General features: G+C 42.6%; 2 protein-coding genes across 2 annotated transcripts in view; one reads left to right on the top strand and one right to left on the bottom strand.

Annotated features, from left to right (window-relative positions):
• The window catches only part of LOC131502541 (doublesex- and mab-3-related transcription factor C1-like), a 36285-nt gene extending 32910 nt beyond the window's left edge, over positions 1-3375 (top strand). Inside the window, exon 6 of the mRNA XM_058713321.1 lies at positions 171-3375. Coding sequence (XP_058569304.1) covers positions 171-283 — 113 coding nt within the window. The 3' untranslated portion in view covers positions 284-3375. The remainder of the gene's footprint in view (positions 1-170) is intronic.
• A 4602-nt stretch (positions 3376-7977) lies between these two features.
• LOC131502698 (doublesex- and mab-3-related transcription factor C1-like) lies at positions 7978-15826 on the bottom strand. Its single transcript, XM_058713610.1, has 5 exons — positions 13805-15826; positions 13563-13720; positions 12741-12877; positions 11442-11589; positions 7978-10464 (listed from the first exon to the last, which is right to left on the bottom strand). The coding sequence occupies exons 1-5, from the start codon at positions 14074-14076 to the stop codon at positions 10352-10354; spliced, it is 828 nt and encodes a 275-aa protein (XP_058569593.1). The 5' UTR covers positions 14077-15826; the 3' UTR covers positions 7978-10351.
• Positions 15827-26208: the final 10382 nt, after the last annotated feature.

The following is a 26208-nucleotide window of genomic DNA, read 5'->3' as shown; positions in this document are numbered from 1 at the left end:
TTGATGGAGAGATTGGAGGAGGCAAGACGCAAGATGAACACATCAGCGAGGAAGAGTTCTGTGCTGTAGTCCAGGTGACAAAGCCTCGATTGGGTGGAACAAAAAAGAGGGGAGAGCCAGGAGGGGAAACGGATGTGACGTGGCTCTGATGCCTTCCTTTCTATCTGCAGCTCCTGCTGGAGATGGAGGACTCCAGCCTTCTAGCTCCTCTCTCCGACCCAGGCCAGCCAGCTCCATTTCTCTGCCTATTGGACATCTGGGGTGCATCTCCCTCTTGAGCTAGAAACCCAGAAGAGGAGGCCTCACCAGAGTACTTCCTATTCATGCATTTGCAAAATGTTTAAAGTCCAAAATGCTTAACATGTTTGGTTTTTTTTAACCTCTAGGTTCTTTCATAAGCTTTTCAGACTCTTTTTATGATACGGGACAATTCCTTGGCTGAGAGTGGATATTCTTGTACCACCATCCCTTAATGCCTAGATTCTGGGGCCTTTTTATGTCTCTTATGAAAACAGCGTCATGGGGTCTAAGCTGATCAGTCTCTAAATAGGGTTCTGTGGGAGGTCATGTGTTCATATGCCAGAGTTTTCATTTGACTCGTGATTGCAAACATACCCATGCACTCATGCATGTATGCATGCTTGTCAAAATATAAGGGTGTTTTCATTTTGTGTCTAGGTTTGTGTGTGTGAACAAATAATAAATTCTCGTTGTTGTAAGGCACTGCGATATAGGAGTTGTTTGCTACCACAGTATAATGTAGACTCTCCTGACTCTAACAGACTTGTTCAGTTTACTTTTCTAAGTGAGAATCACCTTACTCAATAACTGGGCTTTCTTAGCATGACAAGACAAGAAAATGGTAGCGAAAAAAGGGGGAGATGGTGAAGGGGGTAAGCGTTTTACTCATTTAGCAAGGAAGTGCCTACCTTCTGCCTGGCATAGACTGCTTCCAGCTGTCCAGAGGGCCCCAAATTGGGTTGTCTTCAGGGTCAAGCAGGTCTTGCGAATGAGCAGAGCAGGACTGATAGGCTCTGGCCAACTGGCAGCGCATGCTCTACCTTAGGGGCCAGCTGCCACCTGGCTCCAGCCAATTGTTGTCATGTAGGGATGTGGACTCTTCATTGCCACATCTCCTGATTTTTCAAGAGAAGATGGAATTCTAGATTTCTATGTAAAATATCTCAATTTTAAAACATTGGCTCTGGTTTCCTGTACGTGGGCCAAAGAAAACATCCATTCAGGCCAACTATGGCCAAGTGAATGCCAGTTCGATTCTAGTCGAATGTGTATTTTACAGTGGGGGGCACTGAAGGCAACCAGGGCCAGAAGAATCAAAGAGGGGGCATGAATTAGACCCAGAGCCTACTTTTGAAGGACCCATGAAATATGAGGGAGAATCATTATCATTGATTTTGTGCCCACTGTATGCTAAACACATAGAGCCTCACAGCAGCTCTCTGAGCTAAGCATTATTACCAGTCTTTTACTTATGAGGACACACACTATATGAGTACAAGTAACTTGCACAAGTGTTTTAGGGGAAATTTGTAGCCACAGATGGATGGAGGAAGACTCCCTTCTCTTTGCCAGGCCCTAAATTAGCTACTAATTTTATAAGTTTTAAAGACTAAATTCTATAAAGTAGCAATTACATTACCTGCATTATATTTAAAACAATCATAATACATACTCATCAATCTCTCATTACTTTTCCTACATCCTGATAGTATACCTATGTACATATACCATTGAGTGAAAGGTTCAAAACTTGAAGCAGCAGACATCCAGTGAGAAGAGTCTTCCAAAAATAGTTCTTTTGTTTCCTATTCAATGTAACAATATGTAGTAGTGGATCAGATCTTACGTGCACTGAGATCAGATCTCGGTCTTCTGCTGATGTTCCAAACAAAGAAGGACCTGGAGACCCCGCCCAGAAGACGGAAAGCTCCACTGGATATGCCCAGTCGCTGACTATTTCCCATTGTGTTTTCTCCCTCCTCCCATGCCTCCCTCATTTTTACCCAAGACGATTGATGGTGATGACTTCTGATAACTTATGCTTTCTTGTTTCAGGCCTTGAGAAGTCAGGCTTCTTATATTCCTTATCTCATGCCAGATAAACATGCAAGGCCACTCAGCGCATAGGGCAAGACTGATGTCCGTCTCATGCTTTCCTACCTTCCCTGATTTGCTACTTAAATCAGTGATCCCGAGACCCCTCCTCGCCCAGTATTAGATAAACAAGGCCACACTGTCACAGAGGAAGGAAGCAGTGTTGCCTGGAAAAGGCCCAAAACCCTGCTATGCAGTTGTGTCCCAGGTGCACCACGGTCCCACAGCTGAGTTGGTAAAGGAGAAAGTGTATTTGGGGTTAAAGGTTGTGGCATGAGAAGAGGGAGGAAAAGAGAAATAAAGTGATGGAGATTGGGAGAAGGAGTCAGCCCCCCTTCCCTGTACCTTTTCACTTTTCTGAGTCCCACCTGCCCTTCTACACAGAGCCTCTTAGACCTGATATCCATGCATCCTCCCCCGCACCCCACAAATGCACGCGTGCAAGCACATGCGTGTACGTACACTGCCCTATACCTTTTTTAAAAAGTCTCTTAATGGTGGCATATTATGGGCATCTTAGGACTTTGTCACAAATATCAAATATCCAGCTTTTTTTTTTTTTTTTTTTTGTGAACCATCCTTAGTCATGTACTACTCCAGTTCACAGATTTAAAACATCACTTTGTAGGGTAGTGTACGTCAGATCTTGACTCTCATGTGTTTTACAACAGCACCAGTTGGATCTGAGGATATCCACCACATCTGCAGATCTGCAGCATCTGCAGAGTGCATCAGTTTCAACCAGTGGTATGCATGCAAATGTGTAACAACAGGCTCTCTGGGGAAGGGGGTGGGTTGGGGGAAATGCCCTGTGTTGTAGCATTTGCCAATTTCAAGCTACTGACCTCATGTCAATTAAGGCAGAGTTGGGAAAGGATGCATTTCCACCATTCTGATGCAATAAATGTACATAACCTCAAGATGTAGGAAAAGTGATTAGAGACTGATGAGTTTTGAGTATGTATTATGATTGTTTTCAATATAATGCAGGTAATGTAATTGCTACCTTATAGAATTTAGTCTTTAAAACATCTGTGTTCAACAGCTGGCTCGCAAAATTCCCGAACAGTTAAGTTTGCTCTCATGTTCCAGTAAGAGCCCCCTCCAGCATTCCACTACTTTCAACCCTTGCCCAGAAAGGCACCTCTCCCCAAAGCAGGTCACACAAACACTACAGGGCCATAAAGGCCTGATACCTCTGGTTTCTGAGCACGAACAGCTTAACGGGTAGGACAAGTATTAATTGATAATGAAAAAAAAAAAATGGAAAACGGGAGCCTGGGTGGCGCAGTCGGTTAAACGTCCGACTTCAGCCAGGTCACGATCTCGCGGTCCGTGAGTTCGAGCCCCGCGTCAGGCTCTGGGCTGATGGCTCGGAGCCTGGAGCCTGTTTCCGATTCTGTGTCTCCCTCTGTCTCTGCCCCTCCCCCGTTCATGCTCTGTCTCTCTCTGTCCCAAAAATAAATAAAAAACGTTGAAAAAAAAAATTTAAAAAAAAAAGAAAAAAAAAAGAAAAAAAAATGGAATGATCTGGAGCAAATATTGAGCAATTTGTCAAAAGTGTTTGTGGGTGAACGTGGATTCCCAGAGACAGCCAACATTGGGTAGAAGTGAGAAGTGGGGACACCAGGGTAAGCAAAGCTCATGCAGGGAGTGTATTCAACAGATTCCTTAAAGGCTCAAGGAATGGGGCAACTGGTATTACCTGGCCATCAGATCTGTATCTCTCATCAGAGAGACAGACATTCAATACACTCCCTCCTCCTTAGATAAATGCTGTGTAATCTATACAAACTCCTCCACTTTGCCTTTTCTCATGTAGAAATATGGCCTTCATTGTTACGTATAGGACTGTGTTATACAGCAGATCTCTAAAGCATACTCATCTTGAATAACTGTAATTTTATACCCATTAAACAACAGCTCTCCATGTCCCCCTTTCCCCCTCTCCTGGCAACCACCATTCTATTGTCTGTTTCCATAAGTTCGACTATATTAGACGCTTTGAATAAGAGGTGCTGTCCATGTAAAAATATGTCAAGAGGGTAAATCTCATGTTAAATTTTCTTTTTTTTTTTTCATGTTAAATTTTCTTCTCACAAGAAAGCAAAATAAAAAAACAAACCAAAACACAGTAATAAAAGGACACAGAAAAACTTCTGGAGGTGATGAATATGTTTATTACATTGATCGTGGAGACGGTTACACAGATGCCCAAACTCATGAGATTGTATACACTAATATGTAGTTTGGGCTTTTTTTTGGCATACAATTATACCCCAGTAAAGCTGAGACAACAATATCCTTGAGATCACTCCATAGTGCTCCATAGAGGCATCTCCCACTCCTTTTTTTCTTTTTCTTTTTTTCTTTTTTTAATATATGAAATCTATTGTCAAATTGGTTTCCATACAACACCCAGTGCTCATCCCAAAAGGTGCCCTCCTCAATACCCATCACCCACCCTCCCCTCCCTCCCACCCCCCATCAACCCTCAGTTTGTTCTCAGTTTTTAACAGTCTCTTATGTTTTGGCTCTCTCCCACTCTAACCTCTTTTTTTTTCCCCCCTTCCCCTCCCCCATGGGTTTCTGTTAAGTTTCTCAGGATCCACATAAGAGTGAAACCATATGCTATCTGTCTTTCTCTGTATGGCTTATTTCACTTAGCATCACACTCTCCAGTACCATCCACGTTGCTACAAAAGGCCATATTTCATTCTTTCTCATTGCCACGTAGTATTCCATTGTGTATGTAAACCACAATTTCTTTATCCATTCATCAGTTGATGGACATTTAGGCCCTTTCCATAATTTGGCTATTGTTGAGAGTGCTGCTATAAACATTGGGGTACAAGTGCCCCTATGTATCAGTACTCCTGTATCCCTTGGATAAATTCCTAGCAGTGCTATTGCTGGGTCATAGGGTAGGTCTATTTTTAATTTTCTGAGGAACCTCCACACTGCTTTCCAGAGCGGCTGCACCAATTTGCATTCCCACCAACAGTGCAAGATCTCCCACTCCTTTCAACAGCTGCAGAGTATGCCATTGTGTGAACAGACCATGATTTAGTCAGCTAATCTTCTACTGATGCACACCTTGGTTGTTGCTATTATGGCTATTACAAATACAGCCACAATGAATAGAATTGTGACATAATCTTTAGCAATGTTTCTCAATGTGTCTTTGAGGTTGATCCCTAGATGTACTACTATTGCTGAATAAAGGGTGAAAACACACGTAATCTTGCTCATTACTGTCACATTCCCTTTCATAAAGGCTGTGGCATAGCAACCAACAGCCAAAGCAATCCTCAATAAGGAGAGCAAAGCGGGAGATATCACACTTCCTTATTTCAAAGTAGATTGCAAAGCTATAGTAATCAAAACAATATGTTGCTGGCCCCAGAACAGACACATAGACCTATGGGACAGAATGGGGAGCCTGGATGTAAACTCACGCATATACAGTCAGCTAATATTTGACAAGGGAGTCAAGAATAGTCAAGGAGGAAAGACAGTCTCCTCAATAAATGGTGCTCCTCAATAAAGGAGACAGTCTCCTCAATAAAGTGAAACTTCACATGCAAAAGAATGAAATTGGACCCTTATCTTGCTCCATCTGCAAAAATTAACTCAAAACAGAACAAAAACTTTAGAGTATAAGACCTGAAATGGTAAAACTCCTGGAAGAGAACATAGGGAAAAATCTCCTTGACATTGGCCTTGACTATGATTTTATAGATGTGACACCCAAAGCACAAGCAACAAAAGCAACAATAAACAAGTGTATCTACATCGAACTAAAAAGCGTCTGCTCACAAACATCATTTGAGTGAAAAAAGCCAAGAAAGAAACAATATGTACTCTATAATTCCATTCATAAATTGTTAAAACTGTCAAAGTCAATATACAGTGATGGAAGTTGGCATAATGGCTCCTCAGGCAAGGGGCTGTACGATGTCCTACTTCTAAATATGTTTGTGGATGCATGGGTGTGTCATTTTGTGAATTCAGGTACACACTTTGATTTGTGTAATTTGTGTAGATAGGTTACACTTTACTAAGATGTACTTAAAATTTAGGAAAGAAACGCGTTGAAAAGGCTAAGTGGAAAAGACAAGAACAAAAGAGTAGTGGACAGTTAGGGTACACATGGGTATACAACATTTGGTATTTTAATGTGCAATATTCTATTGCATAATACACTAATAACTCCATGAGAACAAAAACTGTACCTCCTTCATTTTTACATCCCCTGAATGTCCATAATACTGTAAGTCAGAGTAGTTATCAAAAACTATATATTTAACAACAATTTTTGAATGTTCTATTCACAGCAAAATTCTCTGCAAGGAATATGATAAATGAACAAATAAACTTCTTCAATGAAAAGATAATAAAAAGTTTCCACACAACCACATGAATGATCAACAAAATGAAAAGGAAACCTACAGAATATTTGCTCAACCACATATCCCTAGAATTTTTCAGCTTAAGCGGTTCATAAAGAGTACTAAAAATGTAGTCCAAATCTCTCATTTGGAGGATAAGGAATTTGAAGCCCGGAGGCTTAATATGACTTACTCAAGGTCTCAAAGTCAGGGAGAGCAGCCTCAAGATGTGAATTCAGAAAAGCCAAATCATCTGGTGTTCTTTCCACCACACCATGACCTCTTTTATATGGAAAGAGCAATCAGGGTGAAAGATCCACATTTGTGAAGTTTGGGTCTTGAAATTTTTCTCTTTCTCATAGTTAAGACAAATTGGCCCAAAACAAAGCAGCATTATTGTATGTATAACTAGAGTTAAAAATAACCCTAGTTTTAAGTCTACTATTATCTGGTCTCAATATGTTGCACTTTCTTTCCAAAGGACTGATGTCATCAGAAATTCTTTTTTTTTTTTTTTTTTTAAATTTTTTTTTCAACGTTTTTTATTTATTTTTGGGACAGAGAGAGACAGAGCATGAACGGGGGAGGGGCAGAGACAGAGGGAGACACAGAATCGGAAACAGGCTCCAGGCTCCGAGCCATCAGCCCAGAGCCTGACGCGGGGCTCGAACTCACGGACCGCGAGATCGTGACCTGGCTGAAGTCGGACGTTTAACCGACTGCGCCACCCAGGCTCCCGTTTTCCATTTTTTTTTTCATTATCAATTAATACTTGTCCTACCCGTTAAGCTGTTCGTGCTCAGAAACCAGAGGTATCAGGCCTTTATGGCCCTGTAGTGTTTGTGTGACCTGCTTTGGGGAGAGGTGCCTTTCTGGGCAAGGGTTGAAAGTAGTGGAATGCTGGAGGGGGCTCTTACTGGAACATGAGAGCAAACTTAACTGTTCGGGAATTTTGCGAGCCAGCTGTTGAACACAGATGTTTTAAAGACTAAATTCTATAAGGTAGCAATTACATTACCTGCATTATATTGAAAACAATCATAATACATACTCAAAACTCATCAGTCTCTAATCACTTTTCCTACATCTTGAGGTTATGTACATTTATTGCATCAGAATGGTGGAAATGCATCCTTTCCCAACTCTGCCTTAATTGACATGAGGTCAGTAGCTTGAAATTGGCAAATGCTACAACACAGGGCATTTCCCCCAACCCACCCCCTTCCCCAGAGAGCCTGTTGTTACACATTTGCATGCATACCACTGGTTGAAACTGATGCACTCTGCAGATGCTGCAGATCTGCAGATGTGGTGGATATCCTCAGATCCAACTGGTGCTGTTGTAAAACACATGAGAGTCAAGATCTGACGTACACTACCCTACAAAGTGATGTTTTAAATCTGTGAACTGGAGTAGTACATGACTAAGGATGGTTCACAAAAAAAAAAAAAAAAAAAAAAAAAGCTGGATATTTGATATTTGTGACAAAGTCCTAAGATGCCCATAATATGCCACCATTAAGAGACTTTTTAAAAAAGGTATAGGGCAGTGTACGTACACGCATGTGCTTGCACGCGTGCATTTGTGGGGTGCGGGGGAGGATGCATGGATATCAGGTCTAAGAGGCTCTGTGTAGAAGGGCAGGTGGGACTCAGAAAAGTGAAAAGGTACAGGGAAGGGGGGCTGACTCCTTCTCCCAATCTCCATCACTTTATTTCTCTTTTCCTCCCTCTTCTCATGCCACAACCTTTAACCCCAAATACACTTTCTCCTTTACCAACTCAGCTGTGGGACCGTGGTGCACCTGGGACACAACTGCATAGCAGGGTTTTGGGCCTTTTCCAGGCAACACTGCTTCCTTCCTCTGTGACAGTGTGGCCTTGTTTATCTAATACTGGGCGAGGAGGGGTCTCGGGATCACTGATTTAAGTAGCAAATCAGGGAAGGTAGGAAAGCATGAGACGGACATCAGTCTTGCCCTATGCGCTGAGTGGCCTTGCATGTTTATCTGGCATGAGATAAGGAATATAAGAAGCCTGACTTCTCAAGGCCTGAAACAAGAAAGCATAAGTTATCAGAAGTCATCACCATCAATCGTCTTGGGTAAAAATGAGGGAGGCATGGGAGGAGGGAGAAAACACAATGGGAAATAGTCAGCGACTGGGCATATCCAGTGGAGCTTTCCGTCTTCTGGGCGGGGTCTCCAGGTCCTTCTTTGTTTGGAACATCAGCAGAAGACCGAGATCTGATCTCAGTGCACGTAAGATCTGATCCACTACTACATATTGTTACATTGAATAGGAAACAAAAGAACTATTTTTGGAAGACTCTTCTCACTGGATGTCTGCTGCTTCAAGTTTTGAACCTTTCACTCAATGGTATATGTACATAGGTATACTATCAGGATGTAGGAAAAGTAATGAGAGATTGATGAGTATGTATTATGATTGTTTTAAATATAATGCAGGTAATGTAATTGCTACTTTATAGAATTTAGTCTTTAAAACTTATAAAATTAGTAGCTAATTTAGGGCCTGGCAAAGAGAAGGGAGTCTTCCTCCATCCATCTGTGGCTACAAATTTCCCCTAAAACACTTGTGCAAGTTACTTGTACTCATATAGTGTGTGTCCTCATAAGTAAAAGACTGGTAATAATGCTTAGCTCAGAGAGCTGCTGTGAGGCTCTATGTGTTTAGCATACAGTGGGCACAAAATCAATGATAATGATTCTCCCTCATATTTCATGGGTCCTTCAAAAGTAGGCTCTGGGTCTAATTCATGCCCCCTCTTTGATTCTTCTGGCCCTGGTTGCCTTCAGTGCCCCCCACTGTAAAATACACATTCGACTAGAATCGAACTGGCATTCACTTGGCCATAGTTGGCCTGAATGGATGTTTTCTTTGGCCCACGTACAGGAAACCAGAGCCAATGTTTTAAAATTGAGATATTTTACATAGAAATCTAGAATTCCATCTTCTCTTGAAAAATCAGGAGATGTGGCAATGAAGAGTCCACATCCCTACATGACAACAATTGGCTGGAGCCAGGTGGCAGCTGGCCCCTAAGGTAGAGCATGCGCTGCCAGTTGGCCAGAGCCTATCAGTCCTGCTCTGCTCATTCGCAAGACCTGCTTGACCCTGAAGACAACCCAATTTGGGGCCCTCTGGACAGCTGGAAGCAGTCTATGCCAGGCAGAAGGTAGGCACTTCCTTGCTAAATGAGTAAAACGCTTACCCCCTTCACCATCTCCCCCTTTTTTCGCTACCATTTTCTTGTCTTGTCATGCTAAGAAAGCCCAGTTATTGAGTAAGGTGATTCTCACTTAGAAAAGTAAACTGAACAAGTCTGTTAGAGTCAGGAGAGTCTACATTATACTGTGGTAGCAAACAACTCCTATATCGCAGTGCCTTACAACAACGAGAATTTATTATTTGTTCACACACACAAACCTAGACACAAAATGAAAACACCCTTATATTTTGACAAGCATGCATACATGCATGAGTGCATGGGTATGTTTGCAATCACGAGTCAAATGAAAACTCTGGCATATGAACACATGACCTCCCACAGAACCCTATTTAGAGACTGATCAGCTTAGACCCCATGACGCTGTTTTCATAAGAGACATAAAAAGGCCCCAGAATCTAGGCATTAAGGGATGGTGGTACAAGAATATCCACTCTCAGCCAAGGAATTGTCCCGTATCATAAAAAGAGTCTGAAAAGCTTATGAAAGAACCTAGAGGTTAAAAAAAACCAAACATGTTAAGCATTTTGGACTTTAAACATTTTGCAAATGCATGAATAGGAAGTACTCTGGTGAGGCCTCCTCTTCTGGGTTTCTAGCTCAAGAGGGAGATGCACCCCAGATGTCCAATAGGCAGAGAAATGGAGCTGGCTGGCCTGGGTCGGAGAGAGGAGCTAGAAGGCTGGAGTCCTCCATCTCCAGCAGGAGCTGCAGATAGAAAGGAAGGCATCAGAGCCACGTCACATCCGTTTCCCCTCCTGGCTCTCCCCTCTTTTTTGTTCCACCCAATCGAGGCTTTGTCACCTGGACTACAGCACAGAACTCTTCCTCGCTGATGTGTTCATCTTGCGTCTTGCCTCCTCCAATCTCTCCATCAAAGTCACCACATATCTTTTTTTTTTTTTTCTTTTGTCAAGCCCGGGATAATTGAATATACTCCTCTCTAGCTCAGACATTCCCGGGCTCCTCACCACCCACAGTTTCTGGTCTAGCCCCTAGGCCTGGCATTCTAGACCTGGGTGACCAGTAGCCTCCCCAGCCTCATCCCTTTCTGTTCCAGCAGTTCCTCTAAGGTTGCCGCTTCGCTCACACACCACACCCCATCCAGCATTTTGGTCTGGGAGTGCCCAGCCTTCCCTCTCAACCTTCCCAGGATTCTATTGCTCCTCAGACCTCCTCTGATCCTTCCTCTCCAGGCTCAACATTGAAATTTAGCCACAAAACACAACTAGTGAAGGCATCCAGGCTCCACATGTAGACTGGAGGCAGAGACCAGATCTCCCTCCAGCCTAGGCTCTTATCACCTATGTATATCCTGTCCACCACAACAGATTGCAGGGGTCAGACTAGAAAGCCCTGGGATGGGAGTGAGGAGACCTGGGCGTGCCACTTGATATGCTGCATGCCCCAGGGCAAGTCCCTGCCACTCTCCGGGCCTCAGTTTCCTTGTTTCTTGACACCAAATGCACTGGGCATTTCCTGATGAGCACAGAGCTCTGACGATTCACTGAGCAACCATCACCTGCCATCTCCGACATCAGGCTGAGGAGCTTGGGTTCCCCAGGCCCAAGGAGGTTCAACCCACCAAACCAGACCTCCCAGATAGGCCCTACTTACCACAGCGCCGTCCCATTTCCCAACCATCCCCACCCCGTGCTGTGCTCTCCTTTCAAGGACCAGGCTACCTGCTGCCACGCAGGGCTGGAGCAGGGAGATGGAGCCAGAAGATGCCTGAGAAGAGTTTCTCAGCATCAGCAGAGCCTCAGCGGCTTCCAGCTTCCGCTGCCACTCTGAGGAGGCAGAAACTGAGTCCTGGTCAGAAGCCTCAGGACCCTGCAATGGAAAGGGTGTGAGAGGACGGGAACTGAAAACCCACGCCTCCCTGCGTCCTGCAATTGTCCCTTCAGCCCCCGGTTCCGCTGAAGGCCCCACCCACCCTGAGGCCATCTGCCCTTCCCATGCACTAAGCTTGGCCCCTGCCAGGGTCCTGGACCCCACTATTTTCCAGGATCTGTGGCCGCAGTGAGGACAGGGTCAAAGGTGGCACATGGCTGGAGGACCAGAGTTAAGCATCTAGAAACAAGGAAGCAGAGGCCAGGGGATCAAACCCTCTGGCAGACACATACTGGCAGTAGACAAACAGGGCCAGGATTTTGCAATATCTGGATGTAGGAATCTGAGTGCCTGCTGGCCATTAGTCGTTGTGGCTTGTGCAAGTCCTTTCCCCTGTTTGGCCTGTTTTCCTTTCTATGTCTTTCTTGTATATCTTTCTTGAAGACACTCATTCCTGCCAGCAGTTTCAAAACTCTCGGGGCAACAGTGACGGGTGTAGGAAATCACAGGTGTCTGCATTTTAATCTGCAAGGCACCTGAAGAGGTGTGATTACTGTCCTGTCCACGGACTGGTTCTCACCTCCATATTCCCCAGTCCCCATGGAACTTGACGGACCAGCCTGGCTCATCTCCAGGAAGCTTTCTCTAAGGGCCTCTGGACTCTCCCCTGGGCTCTGTGGCCCTGACCACCATGGCCCTCCTTTCAGCAGGACCTTCTATCCCATCAATCTGTTTCATGTGGACTAACAGCCTCCATTCGTTGAAGGAATGTGCCACGTTGTGGCACAACGTGGCCTAGTCCTCTTGTCAATGCTATAGGTTTATGATATTGTCTCCATCAGTACACTGCTAGGGAAATGGAGACTTGGAAATGGCCATATTCTCACAAATAGGAAATGGCAAGGCTGGGAGAACCCTGCCCTTCCCCACTAGTCTGAGATGCCGCCTCCTCCTCCCCTCCTCCTGCTCCTCCACCACCACCTCCTCCTCCTCCCACTTCTTGTCCTTCTCCTCCCCTCCCCCTCCTTCTGGCTCCTCATCGGTCGCCACCTCCACTTCCTCCTTGTATCTCCCATGGCATCAAGCACAAAGGCCAGGCATACAATAACACAATATACAACTAGCTCCGTGGTCCTTCTCACTCTACGCACATGCTGGACAGGGCAGGGGTCCTGTGGGTCTTCCTGGAAAGAGAAGTTGTGAGTTGCATCTTCAAGGCTGCTGGAGTCCAAGATAGAGACAAAGATTTTGGGGCCTGACCAATCAGCAGACCTCCTTGGGTGCTCGCCTGCAGGAGCCGAGAGGACAGGGTGGAGTGTCAGCACCAGGCCACCCATGGAGAGGAGACATGGGTATGTTGTGTGATGAGGATAGTAGCCCAGAATGTCAGAGCTGAGAAGACCTTGAGCACCAGCCAGTTCCTGCTCTTTATTTTCCAACCGGGGAAATTGAGACCCAAGGAGGAGTATTATTTCCCCAAAGTCATATGGCAGGCTGCAATAGGGTTAGAGAGGGAACCCATGTCTTCAGGACACAGACAAAAGAGTCTGGGCAGTGGCTGAGATGGGAACCTCCTCACAGCCCTCAGACTCTCCTAACTTCCCCGGGGGGGTTGCACAGGGGTGGGCCTCAAGCTGGGACATGATGTTCTCCTTCCCAGCTGTGGAAAGCTGGGGACACTTTAGATGAGCCTTTCCCCCCTGAACCCATCCCACCTCACTCCACCCCCACACTACCTCACCCCCAATCTGAGGTCTCATCTCACCGAGAACCATTTCCACCCCCACCCCGATTGTCCCTTCCCACCAACACTTGGTAGATCATATTGATAAAGTTTTATAGGTGGGGCAGCTAAAACCCTGAGGAGTAACTTGCCAAGGCCACATCGAAATTGGGTAGTGGGACTGGTGGCAGAACTGCTCGTGCTCTCTACACCCAAACCCAAGACGCCCTCCCTGACCAGAGACACTCACTGACGACTCCTCCTTGAATGGTCAACTTCTGGACATGGCTGTGAGCTTTGGGAGGGGAGGCCCCACTCGTTATCAGTCCTTGGGTCAGGTGCCTCTTTAGGCATGCCCCCTGCTCCCTCTTCAAGGCACTCTCAGCAGGCAAGACTCTGCAGGGATCCCTAAAGTGGGGGATTGCCAGTCTACAGTCAGTCACATTTAGAGGAGGCCCCCTCCCCACCCCCACTGTCAGACACCATACTCACGAGAAGAAGGCACACTTGTGACATTCGCAAGCCTGGAAGGGGCAGGAGTGCTCCTGGTCCTTGGTTTGGTCATTGAGGCCATGGTTGTAGCAGCGGGCACAGCAACTTACAGTTCTTTTGGGGCCAAGTTCGATCGCCCATGGGGCTCTGGTCTCAAGGCCACTGGGGGAGTCGGAGGTGCAGCAGGGCACAGCAGGCATTTCATTGGGATCCATGGTTCTAGGGCCAGGAGTGGATGTCAGGATGGCCACATGATCCCCTACCCTCAGCATACTTCCTCTGCCCTTCAAAATCCCCACCTGAGGTGCCTGGATTCTTCTTCATCCAGCTCACCGCTGAAATTGGATCGCACCCACCCTTCTTGCTCACACAGCCTCCTGCCCAGGAGGCCTTACTCACGCAAAGCCTCGTTCCAAGCAACTCATGGCATGGTTCCTGTCAACTTTCAATCCAATCATCATTCTCCTTGCCTACCTTCACTCTACATAGACCCCATTTTCAGGCATATACATTCACTCTTGTGCCCCCTTCAACAATTCCTGCCCTCCCCTTCTCATGTGTCATCCTCTACTCTGCTATACCTATTTTTCCTGGCATTCACTTCCACCGTTGTCTTCCTAACCTCCCGCATTCACTCACTCCCTACTCATGACTCTATGGCTCCTGAACTCAATTCTGTTATTAGTCTCAGGTACATCCTATGTTCGAATTTCCTCTCACACCCCATTCTGATCTTCTTCTGCACCCCACTGTAATCTTAATTATTCTTTTTCCCCCTTTAAGCGGACACCCCTTTGCACCCCATGAGATTATATTATGCTGCTGAATCCCAAGCCCCTCTTTCGATAATTATGTTTTATTCATCCCTTCGATTAGTCATTGACTAGATCCTTGTTGGGCCCCCTATGGAATGCCAGACCCTGATCTGGTCAACAGACAACTCCTCGCTGCACTAATTGTTTTCTTCCACCAACACACCCTCTCTGCTTTCATTCAAACCCATGTATTCCCTCCACAGCCTCCTGACAATCTCCCATGATCCTCTTCACGCTTCAACAGTTATGCTTGGGTACACCTTCCCTGTCCCCCAAACCCAGGGTGTACTACCTCGCCTCAAGGCAGCCCAGTCATTCGCTGCCACTACCACATCAAAATCAAAGGCAGGGGCATATGCCCTGCCTCAGGTTCCAGAGGCCAGGAGTCAAGGGTCTGAGGCAGGGGATCCTCCCCCAGGCGTTCCGATGTTGTTGGTTGGGGGTGGGGGTGGGGGTGCGGGTGACTGAGTTGGACATCAGGAGCGGGCGGAGGGACCCCACTGAGGTGGAGGAGAGGCGCAGGGGTTGGTGATCCAGAGCAGGAGGGAGGGAGGAAAGAAGATGTGTGGAGAACGAGGGTCGTATTCCTGATGCCAGCCTGTGGTTACCTCAGCCTCCAGCCGCAGTGACAGGAGGTGGGAGGGAAGACCACTTCTCTCTCCCTTTCCCGCCCTTCGCACAAAGGCCAATGAGCTTCCAGCGCTGCCTTGCTCCTCCCACATCTGTGGCCAGCGACCAATGAGCTTCAAGTTCTACCGGAACTCACCCACCAAAGCCCCGCCCCCTTACCGTCCTCCCACTTCTCCGCGTGCTGGCTTTACCAAGCCCACCAGTGAGTAACTCCTGAAGTGAGGTGGAGCTTTGCGCTCCCCCAAACCTTGTTTCCCAGACTTTTCTCTCCTTGGATGTGACATACTACATGCGCGTGCAGTTTTAACTCATGTCCTTGGTATTCTGTAATTTACTTTTACAAAATCCAGCGTGTGTTTTTAAGATTCATCCATATTCCTATGTCAGGGATTCTCAATCAGGGGGGCATCCTGCACCCCCGAGGAACATTTGGATGTGCCTGGAGTCATTTTGGTCCACCTTTGCATGTCTCGGCTTCTGAGCTCCCCGTCTGTTCCATAGATAAATTTGTCTATTCCTGTGCCAATACTCCACCATCTTAATTTTTACCTCTTGACAGGACATCTTGATCTATGTGTGGTAGGGCAAGTCCCCACATCTTATTCATAATCTTCAGGCGTATCTTTCGTATTCTTCACCTTTTGCCCTTCCAGTATAAATATTAGAATCAACATGTCATGTTCCTTGAAAATTCATTTGCAACACATTTGGGTTGCATTTTCATTGAATCTATGGATCAGCTAGGGGAGAATTGCCTATATTTATGACACCCAGCCTTCCTAGTCACCAACATGGCATGTCTCTCCGTTTATGAGGGTCTTCTTTAATGTTTTAATATTTTAGTTTACTATTTAGGTTTATCTTTTCTACATTCAGATCTTGTACATCTTTTATGGCGTATATCCCAAGATACTCTAGAGTACTGTTGCTCTCGTACTTGATACCTGTTTAAAATGACATTTTCTAATTGTATCTAATTTATAGAAATCCATTTGATTTTTTAAAACTGTATTGACCTTAAGGTCAGCCACCGTGTTAAACTCTGTGATATCTAATAATTTGTCTTTAGACGTCTGCAGGTTTCTGTGAATCTTTGAGTAAGAGAAGTACAATAATCAATTTACAGTTTTCTTAAACCCTTACTGACTGGCTAGGACGTCCACTACAAGTGGAACAGACATGGCAAAATTGGACCCCTTTGGGTTAACATTTCCGTATTAAAATGTATTCATTGTGTTCCACTGTTTTCTTTCCTTCCTTCCTCCCTACCTCCTTTCTTCTGTCCTCCCTTCTTTCCTTCCTTCCCTGCTTTCTTCTTCTTTTCTCCCTTTCTTTTCTTCTTCCTTTTTCTCTTCCTTCTTTCTTTTTTCTCTTTCCTTCTCTTTCTTTCTTTCTTTCTTTCTTTCTTTCTTTCTCTTTATAGGTTTAAGGAGCTTCCCTTACATTTCTAATTTCATAAGTTTGTCTTAAAACATGAATCGATATCGAATTTTACTTTTCTGTCTCTATTGAAATGTTCAAGAGTCTGTTTAACAGTCTGTTAATACAGTGACTGTTATTTGCAGATGCTTTTTTCAAAATCTGTAGTGAAGTTTATAATCACAAGAGGACAAAACCATAAGTGTGTATCTTAATAAGTTTTCAAAAATTAAACATACACATTCAGTTAGCACCTAGAGCAAGCAACAGAATATATTACCGATACAAAAACCTCTCTCATGCCCCCTTCGACCTATATTTTTTAAATGTGAATCCAGCTTCATTCTCCAAGGATAAATGTAACTTCTTTATGGTGGATCATCTTTTGTAGATACTGGTGGGTTCAGTTTGCTAAAGCTTTGCTTAGGATTTTTGCGTCTTCTGTTCCTGAATGAAATTGACTTGATGCTTCTTTTTCTTATACTGTCTTTGCTGGTTCTAGTGTCAAGGTTTTCTAGTCTCAGACTCAGTTGGGGAATAGTTTCTCTTTTCTACCCTCTGGAAATTTTTGTATAACATCGGGAGTATTTGCCTTGGGACTTTATTAAAACTTGGCTACTAGATAGCTGTGATGCCTGTTTTCTCCATTTTTTCTTAAATTGTACTGTGAATATTTTCAAACATATACAAATAGGGTTTGTATACAAACTTGCAATCTCTAGGTTCATTAGAACTGTGGTCCTGAACACTAGCTTGCAATTCTAAGTCAAAGGGCTTGTGAGTACAGATTGCTGAATACTACACCTATAGTCTCAGATTTAAAATCAAGGATGGAACCCAGAGTTTGCTTTTTGACAAATTCCTTAGTGATGCAGAAGCTGATGGTGGGGGAACCACACTTTGAGAAACACTGCTCAAGACAGAATAGTGAGGGAACTTCCAAATATCCATCACTGTACTGCAACCATTAACAAATCTTTGCCAATTTCATTTCATATAGATCTTCTCCCCTCCCTCTCTTCTGGATTATTTTCAATACTACAAATCATCTTATTTTATTGCAGAATACACAACATAACTCAAAATATGAGCAATCCATTTTCATCAACTTTCTATTTTCAAAATGCACAACATTAAAAAGTGAACATTCTTTTACCTAGATTGCATATTATCCCTTTGCTTTATCTCTCTTTTCTTTCTTTTTGCATAAGCACTCAAATTCCAAACACTTCATCCAATTACTTCAGAATGGATCTCATAAAAATAGGATATTCTGTCTAACCAGATTACTGTCATCATGTTGAAGAAACTTAACAATGACACAATATTATCTAAGTCCATATACAGTTTGTGTTCATATTTCCACCAATTATCCCAGGATATCCTTTTGAGGGTCACCAGTTCAATCAAGTATCATACAAATTACATTTGGTTGTCATGTCTCTTCTGTATCTTCTAGTCCCAAACAGTTCCTCAACTTAAAATCTACCATGACAATGACATTTTCCAAGAGCCTAGGTACGTTTGCTTCCAATGTGTCCACAGTATTGTTTTGCCTGATATTTTCCTCTTATTTAGATTTCTGTTTAACATTTTTGGCAAGAATATTAAATAGGTGATGAGTAGTTCACATCACATCACATCTGAAAGCTCCAAAGGTCAGTTTGTCGTGCTGTCGGTGCTACTTTTGGCATTACTCAGTTTGATCACTTATTTATGGTATCCTTGCACAGATCACTAAATTTAAAATGTACCTTTGTTCCTCTGTGACTTATAAGCAGTCGGTAGCATGATATTTTGATACCATGTGGGTATTCTGTTCCTTCCTCACAAAATTTCACCTCTGGGTTATTGTTCCTGGTTATTGTCTGATTTGATTACTATTTGGTGGTTGAAAAATGATGACTTTCTATTGCTGTCCTTTCTTTCTACTTTTATTGGCAGACATTTTGCTGTAAAGACGAATATCCCAATTCCTCACCACCCATCTGGTTGCTGGTGCTGCTGTTGTGTTTATAGCAGCAGAGAAAGATGAAAAGCAATTCATTGTGTTCAAATAAATATAAAGAGAATAACATGGACAACATTAAGAGATATATAAGCAAATTTAGGAGGAATTTGGTAAGAATTTCTCTAACAGTCCAAACAGAACGATAAAATCTATTGCCTGAAATTAACAGGAACAAAGTTTTTAACAATTATTAAGATAATCTGAGTTATAAATTTGGCCAGCTCTAAAATGGCGTGGATCTCTTGTGTTCTCTCTCTCTCTCTCTCTCTCTCACACACACACACACATTTCAGATAGACACATGCTTAAAATATATAAATAAAAAACACTTTGTTTGTTACAGAACATATGAGAAAATTGTGACACCATATATTCCATTTTACAAAAAGCATATCTTCAACTCTCCATACGATACAAGACCTTTCCAACAATGTGAAAAAGGAATTGATTCAAACTCTGAACAATTTCAAATACCTTATTTTTACCATTACATGAGTCATGAGATATGAGACCCTGGCCAATTAATACTTTAGGCACATTTTGTCTCCATGGATTTTTCAATTTGCAAAAAACCTGATTTGTAGATTAAAAAATGAACTAATGGCACAGATATCCTTGAATCCTTTCTATCACTTAGAAAAAAATTTGACCTAATTACAAGAGATAGTGCAAAAATAGTTTCTGTCATGAAGGACCACAATCTAGCTGTTATGCTGGAAAGCGAATCTCACCATTGTTTTAAATAAACTTCTCTTATTCTTCTTTCCACTGTATGATATATATTGAAAAAAATGGGTAATTAGGTTTCTAAAATAGACTATATGTAAAGTATCATGGATATAGATATTAATGTTTTCAGTAAATATGTGCAAATGCAGTGAATCACTGTAGGTTAATTTTGTCATTCTTGCTAGAGATTTGTAAGATTTATGGATCTTTTGAAAGAACTAGATTTTTGTTTCATTTTCTCTATTGTTTTCTGTTTTCAATTTTATTGATTACTGGACTTATTTATTTATGAGACATAATAAAACAAATATTTCTTATGTATGATATTGCTTATATGTGGAATATGAAAGCTGAACTTGTAGAAACATCAAATAGAATGGTGGTTACCAGTGCTGGGTGTTGGGGAAAATGGGGGATATTTGTCAAAGGATACAAACTTCCATTTTGAAAATGGATTCCTTCTGGGGATCTAATGCACAGCATTTGGATTATAGTTAACCATACTATATTATACACTTAAAAGTTGCCAAGTAAATCTTAAATATTCTCATTACGAAAAGGTATTTATAATTGTCTAAGGTGATGAAGGTGTTAGCTAACATGGTTGTAATAATATTGCAATATATAAATATATCAAATCAATATGTTGTACAACTTCAACTTATTTAATTTTCTATGTTAATTATATCTCAACAAAGCTTGAGGGGGAGAAATAAAATGTATCCAGATTGAAAAGAAATTAAAATGTCTTTATTCACAAACACAATGCTCATCTATGTAGAAAATCCAAAGGAGTCTAAAAAAAAAAGGCTAAAAGGGAAAATTAGCAAGATTGCAGAATACATGATCAAGATACAAAATATGGGGGGCCTGGGTGGCTAGGTCAGTTAAGCATCCGACTTTGGCTCAGGTCATGATCTCACGGATTTGAGCCCCTCATCGGACTCTGTGCTAACACCTCAGAGCCTAGAGCCTGCTTTGGATTCTGTGTCTCCCTCTCTCTCTGCCTTTCCCCCCACTCATGCTCTATCTCTCCCTGTCTCAAAAATAAAACATTTTTTTAAGATATAAAATATGAACTTTATGTCTATTAGCAATTAGAAACTGAATTTTTTTAGAAATGCTAAATACAGCTAAATCTCAAAAGATATGCAACATTTGTAGACCAAAAAGTATTCAAAAATGCACTGAGAAATTTAAGAAAATCTAAATAGAGAATGCACCTTGTTTGGAAGATTCAATATGTTAAAATGTCAATAATTTCTGTATTGGTTTACAGATTTATCATAATCCCAATCAAATTCCAGGGGACTTTATTTTCATTGTGTTCAATACTTTAATTATTCTTAATTGTGACAAAATATACATAACATAAATTTTAACATCTTAACCATTTCTAAAATTTATTGTTGTAAATACTGCACAAATATGTAAATATTCTAAAAACCATTGAGTCATATACTTTAAATGTGTGAATTTTGTGGTAAGTGAATTACAACGTGGCAAACCAGTTACATAAAAAATTTGAAATTAATTTTGTAGAAAATAAAATACATTAGAATGAATAAAATGAATGAATAAAATAAGCCATTTTTAAATACCAGTTCAAATAGATAGATGTCTCAAGAACTTGATTGAATAAAATAAGGCAAGAAAAATATACAGATTAGCAAGAAGAAAAGAGACAACCACAGATACTAGACATTAAAATAATTACGAGTATAGCATTTGTAACTCTTTCATGATCAATTTAAAAATCGAAGGAAATGGATGATTTCCTAAAAAAATAAATAAAATGACCAAAGTTGAAGTGGAAAACTTGAATAAATTACTATACAGATGATTGGAATATTAATTGGAGATCTATCACGAGAAAAGGCAGGAAGACCATAAGAATTCACAGTGGAATTTAACTTTCAAGAATAAGTAATCCTTATTGCGAACGACTGCAAATGGGTATGGAGTTACATTTGGGAATGATAGAAATGGAATGATGGGAATGATATTCTGGAATTAGATAGTGTTGATGGTTGCATAAAATTGTGAACACACTAACAATCACTTAATTTTACACTTTAAAGAATAGCTAAAATGTTGAATTTTATGTTATGTGAATTTTATCTTGATAAAAAGAATAACAGATAAACATCAATGTTATCTAAACTCTTCTAGCCATTAAAAACCATAGAAAGTCCTTCAATACCTTTCATAAAGCCACCATCATTTTATTACCTAATCCTGGTCAGGAGAGTATAAAACAGAAAACTAGAAACCAATCTCACTTATGAATAAAGATTTAAAATTCTGAAGACAATATTTGCAAATAGATTCAAGCAACAAATCCAAAGAAAAATACTCTTTAACCAAGTTGTGTTTATTCCAGAAGTGCAAGTGTAGGTCCATATCTGCTATTCTACCAACATAATCAACAATGTCCTATCAACATAAAAAATTTCAAGGAGAAAACCACAGTTTTATTAACAGAGACTAAAAATATACTTTATAAAATTTAGCAGCCATTACTAATAGGATTAAAAGAAAAGGATATATAAAATGACTATTTGCACACAAATATCATTCAAAACACTAAAACTATTTAAGTCAAAGTCAGGAAGTGGATAGGATGCATATTATCACCACTATTATTTAATATGATATTGGAAACCCCAACAAATGCAGTAAGACAAGAAATTTAAATAAATGGTATAAATTTTGGAAAAAATAAAACTCACTTTTTTGAATATATGCTTATATACCTGGAAAGTTCATGGCCATATTAAAAATGTACTAGATTATGGGGATTGACTACTAATAGATATGGAGTTTCTTTTGGGGGTGATAAAAATGTCCTAACATGGATCGTAGTGATGGCTGTACAACTTTGTTCAATGGTCGAAAAGCCACTCAATTTTGTATTTTAAATAGGTGTATTGCATGGTATGTGAATTTTTTTCTCAAAAAAGCTGTTAAGACTTTACTATATTAAATGACAAAATTTGATAAAGCATTTATTTTAAACTAAAAGGATAAAGATACAAAAATCAATAGCTTTCCTCTTCTAGCAATAAGCATTTAATAATAGAAATCGGAAAAAATATTTCATTCAAATAATGACAAAGCCTATAAAATTCTTAGGAATAAATTTAACAAGAAACACATATAACCTATATTAAGAAAACATAATCTAATTAAAGAATATAATCTCATTAAAGAAAGTAAAACCAGATATGATGTTGGGGCACACACACGCACACACACAAGCTATGGTTTAAAAGAGCAATTAGTATGTAAAAGAGCTAGCACTAGAATTCTGCAAACAGTGGGGGAGCTGCTGGAACACCCTCTGCAGCGGGCAAGGAGGGACTGGCACCAGGGTTTAAGCTCCCGCTCCATCTTCCCCCCCCCCATCTTAACACTGTGGAGAGCAGAGCCCAGGTGCACCAGCTGGTCTATCATGTAAGTAAGCCCAGGTCTGTAGACCCACACCAGCCCCTGTTGCACAGCAGCACAGAAAAAAAAAAAAAAAAAAAGCCATGGTTTAAAATAGCAATTATCATATAAAAGTCCCAGCCCAAGATTTCAGCCAAATAGCAGAGTTGTTGTAATGCTCATTGGGAGCAGACCAGTCTACACTACCCCCCCATCTTGAAGACATAGACCAATGCACAGTCCAAGCACCCTACCAACATGCTGACTTACTGAGGCTCAGGCCCCTAGGCTACATTATCCCCAGCCATCCCAGCAGGGTGGTCACAGGGCAGCACACATGGGGACACCCCTGGTTAGTGCTCACTACATCTCTAACCTTTGTGCCAAAGTGACATAGGTGCAAAGCACTCTGAAACACTCTAGGCCTACTCTAGTTTCGCTTCAGATAGATTGCTAGGGAACCCCCAGTGCAGAGTACCTTGGAACTTCTCAGCTGATGTCTTCTTCAGATCCAGGCACCCTGACATGGTGCCGCCTGAATGGAGCAACCCAGGAACCCAAGGCTCAGGTCTGCATTGGTTTTAGCTACCCTGCCAGGGCACCCCCTGCATGGTACAACCTAGAACAGATTCACCTGTACTTGCCTCAGCTCTAGCCAACTGGACAGGACCCCCCTTTTGCTGAGCACCTTGGAACACCCCAGCTTATACCCAATTCAGCTTCAGCTGCCCCACCAGGTTGCCCTCAACGTAGAGAGCCCCAAGACAACCCAGCCTGCAACCACTTCAGCTTCTGGTGTCTTGCCAGGGCACATTTTTTGCAGAGAGCCTAGAGACCACACTAGCCTATGTCCACCTTAGCTTTAGCTATTCTGCCAAAATGTCCCTTGAATGGAGTGCCCCAGGACCTCCTAGCCTATACCCTACCCTACTAGGGTACCCTCTGTGTGAAGAGTCCTAGAACACCCTAGTTTACATTGCTTCAGCTTTAGTGGTCTTGACAATGTACCTCCTCTGAGTAAAGCCCTGGGTCCTCAAGATTATACCCAGTTTAGTTTCAGCTATTCTGCCAGGGCACCCTCTGTGCAGAGAGCCCAGGGACATCATAGCCTGCACACTGCCACAGGTCCAGCCACTCTGCCAGGGCACACCCCCCTCCCCCTGCAAAGAACACACCAGGACATTCTGGCTTGCACACATTTCAGCTTCAGCTGTCTTGCCAAAGTGCCCTCTGCATGAAGAGCCCTGAGATGTCCCAGCCTGCACACTGTCTCAGCTCAACCCATGCTGCTAGGATACCCTCTAAGCAGAGAGCCCCAGGAAATCCCAGATAACACCCACTTCAGCTTCAGCTATCATGCCAAAGTCTCCTCTGCATGTAGAATCTTGGAACACCATGGCTTGCACACACTTTAGTCTTACCTGTCTTGCCAGGGTACCCACTGCACGGAGAGCCCATGGAATACACTGATATGCACCTACTTCAGCTATACCTATCCTGCCAGGGCTCTCACTGAGTGGAGATCCCTGGGAACCCCACCTCACACCAGCCACAGCTCCAGCAACCCGGCAAAAGCTACCAAGCACACATAATCTACATGGGGGACAACATTACAGAAGACCATTCCTTCAAGTTTAGGAAAAGCAGTTGTCCCACTAATTCATAAAAATAAACACAGAAAGTCAAGCAAAATTGGGAGACAGAGGAATATGGTCCAAAAGAAAGAACAACACAAAACCTCAGATAATGAACTAAATGAAGAGGTGAGGAGAGGAAGATGGCAGCACAGTAGGAGGATCCTAGGCTCACTGAGTCCCATGAACACAACTAAATGACTATCAAATCTTCCTAAACACCTTAGAAATCAACCTGAAGACTGACAACCTGAAGACAAACTCCACAACTAAAGGGACAGAAGAGGCCACATCAAAGAAGGTAGGAAGTGAAGAGACATGATTGAGGGGAATAATGGATTGTGGATGCTGCAGAGGGGAGGGAGCCATGGTCATGGAATATGGCAAGAGAGAGTAGACCACACAGGGGATTGCACAAAGAGAACATTTCCCCCAAAGTCATTAGCTTGGAAAATGAGAGGGCTGAACTTTGTAAGTTCTTGCAACCAGCAGGGCTTAAAGTCTAGAGTTTAAAGGCCAGGAGGGTTGGCTAGGATGGAGCACTGAGGGTACTTCCCTGCTCCTGCAGAGAAGTTAGGTAAACAACCCAGGGGCAGACAGGGTGGAAATAATGATTTGAAGAATGCCTGGGGCACACAGGTGGGAGATTATTTCCTTTTCTCAGAGCGTTTCTCTGAGAGGCAGCAGTCATGGAGATACCTCATCTAGGACAAAGGAGCTGGCTGATGCCATCCACCCCGCCAACCCATTTGCATAAACACAGAGGCACCAGCTGGAAACAGGACAGCATTCACACTGGCTACCTAACTTGCTTACACCAAGCCCCACAGCTCTGTGCCCTGGTGGGACTGCCCTTCTCAATCAAGCTTGCATCAGTCTGAGTGTGACAGGCCCTTCACCCAGAAGACTGGCACAAATGCCTGCCCACACCATGTCTCTCCACCAGAATTCTGCAGGGCCTCAGTTTTCATGGAAGTATATCAGGTCACATTTAATAAGCCGACCAAAGCACAATTAGTTAAAACTCATCACATTCTGGCCAAGCACCAAAGATTGCCAATAGCAGTCAAGGAGAGCCTCTGCAGATAACTGGCATGAAGGATAGCACAACCAAAACCCAACAGCAGAGTACATGCAGCACATACCAGAGACACTTCCTGAAGCACGAGGCCCTGGACACATGTCTTCTTCACAGAGCCATTATTCTCAGGAGAGGAAACATAACTGCTTTTTCTAACACAAAAAAGAAGGCAGAGACTTAGACAAAATGCCAAGATGAAGGAATTTGTCCCAAATGAAAGAACAGATGAGGCCACAGCCAAAGATCTAACTGAAATACATATAAGTAACATGCCTCATCGAGGATGTAAAGTAACAATTATACACTCACTGGGCCTGAGAAAAGAATAAAAGACATCAGGGTGATCCTTAATACAAAGATAAAAACAGATAAAAAAGAATCAATCAGAAGTGAAGATTGCAATAAATGAGAATAGAAACAGGCTTGGTGCAATAAGCACTAGGCTGGAAGAAGCAGAAGAACGAATTAATGACCTAGAAGACAAAATAATGGAAATTAGTGAAGCTGAACAAAGGAGAGAAAGAATTATAGAAAACAAGAATAGACCTAGGGAACTCAGTGACTCCATCAAACATAATAACATTCATATTATAGGAGTCCCAGAAGAAGAAGGGGGGGGGGAGGAGGCAGAAATTTTATTTGAGGAAATAATAGCT

This window comes from Neofelis nebulosa, chromosome X (genome assembly GCF_028018385.1).
Source record: "Neofelis nebulosa isolate mNeoNeb1 chromosome X, mNeoNeb1.pri, whole genome shotgun sequence".
NCBI lineage: Eukaryota > Metazoa > Chordata > Mammalia > Carnivora > Felidae > Neofelis > Neofelis nebulosa.
This window is presented reverse-complemented; position numbering and strand designations above follow the sequence as displayed.

Coding starts and splice junctions, on each gene's coding strand:
- LOC131502698 (XM_058713610.1), bottom strand. CDS start 14,076: ATGCTGAGGGTAGGGGATCATGTGGCCATCCTGACATCCACTCCTGGC. Junction 13,721..13,804: donor CACAAGTGTGCCTTCTTCTC/GTGAGTATGGTG, acceptor CCCCCACTTTAG/GGATCCCTGCAGAGTCTTGC. Junction 11,590..12,740: donor ACCCCTGCCCTGTCCAGCAT/GTGCGTAGAGTG, acceptor TTTCCATTGCAG/GGTCCTGAGGCTTCTGACCA.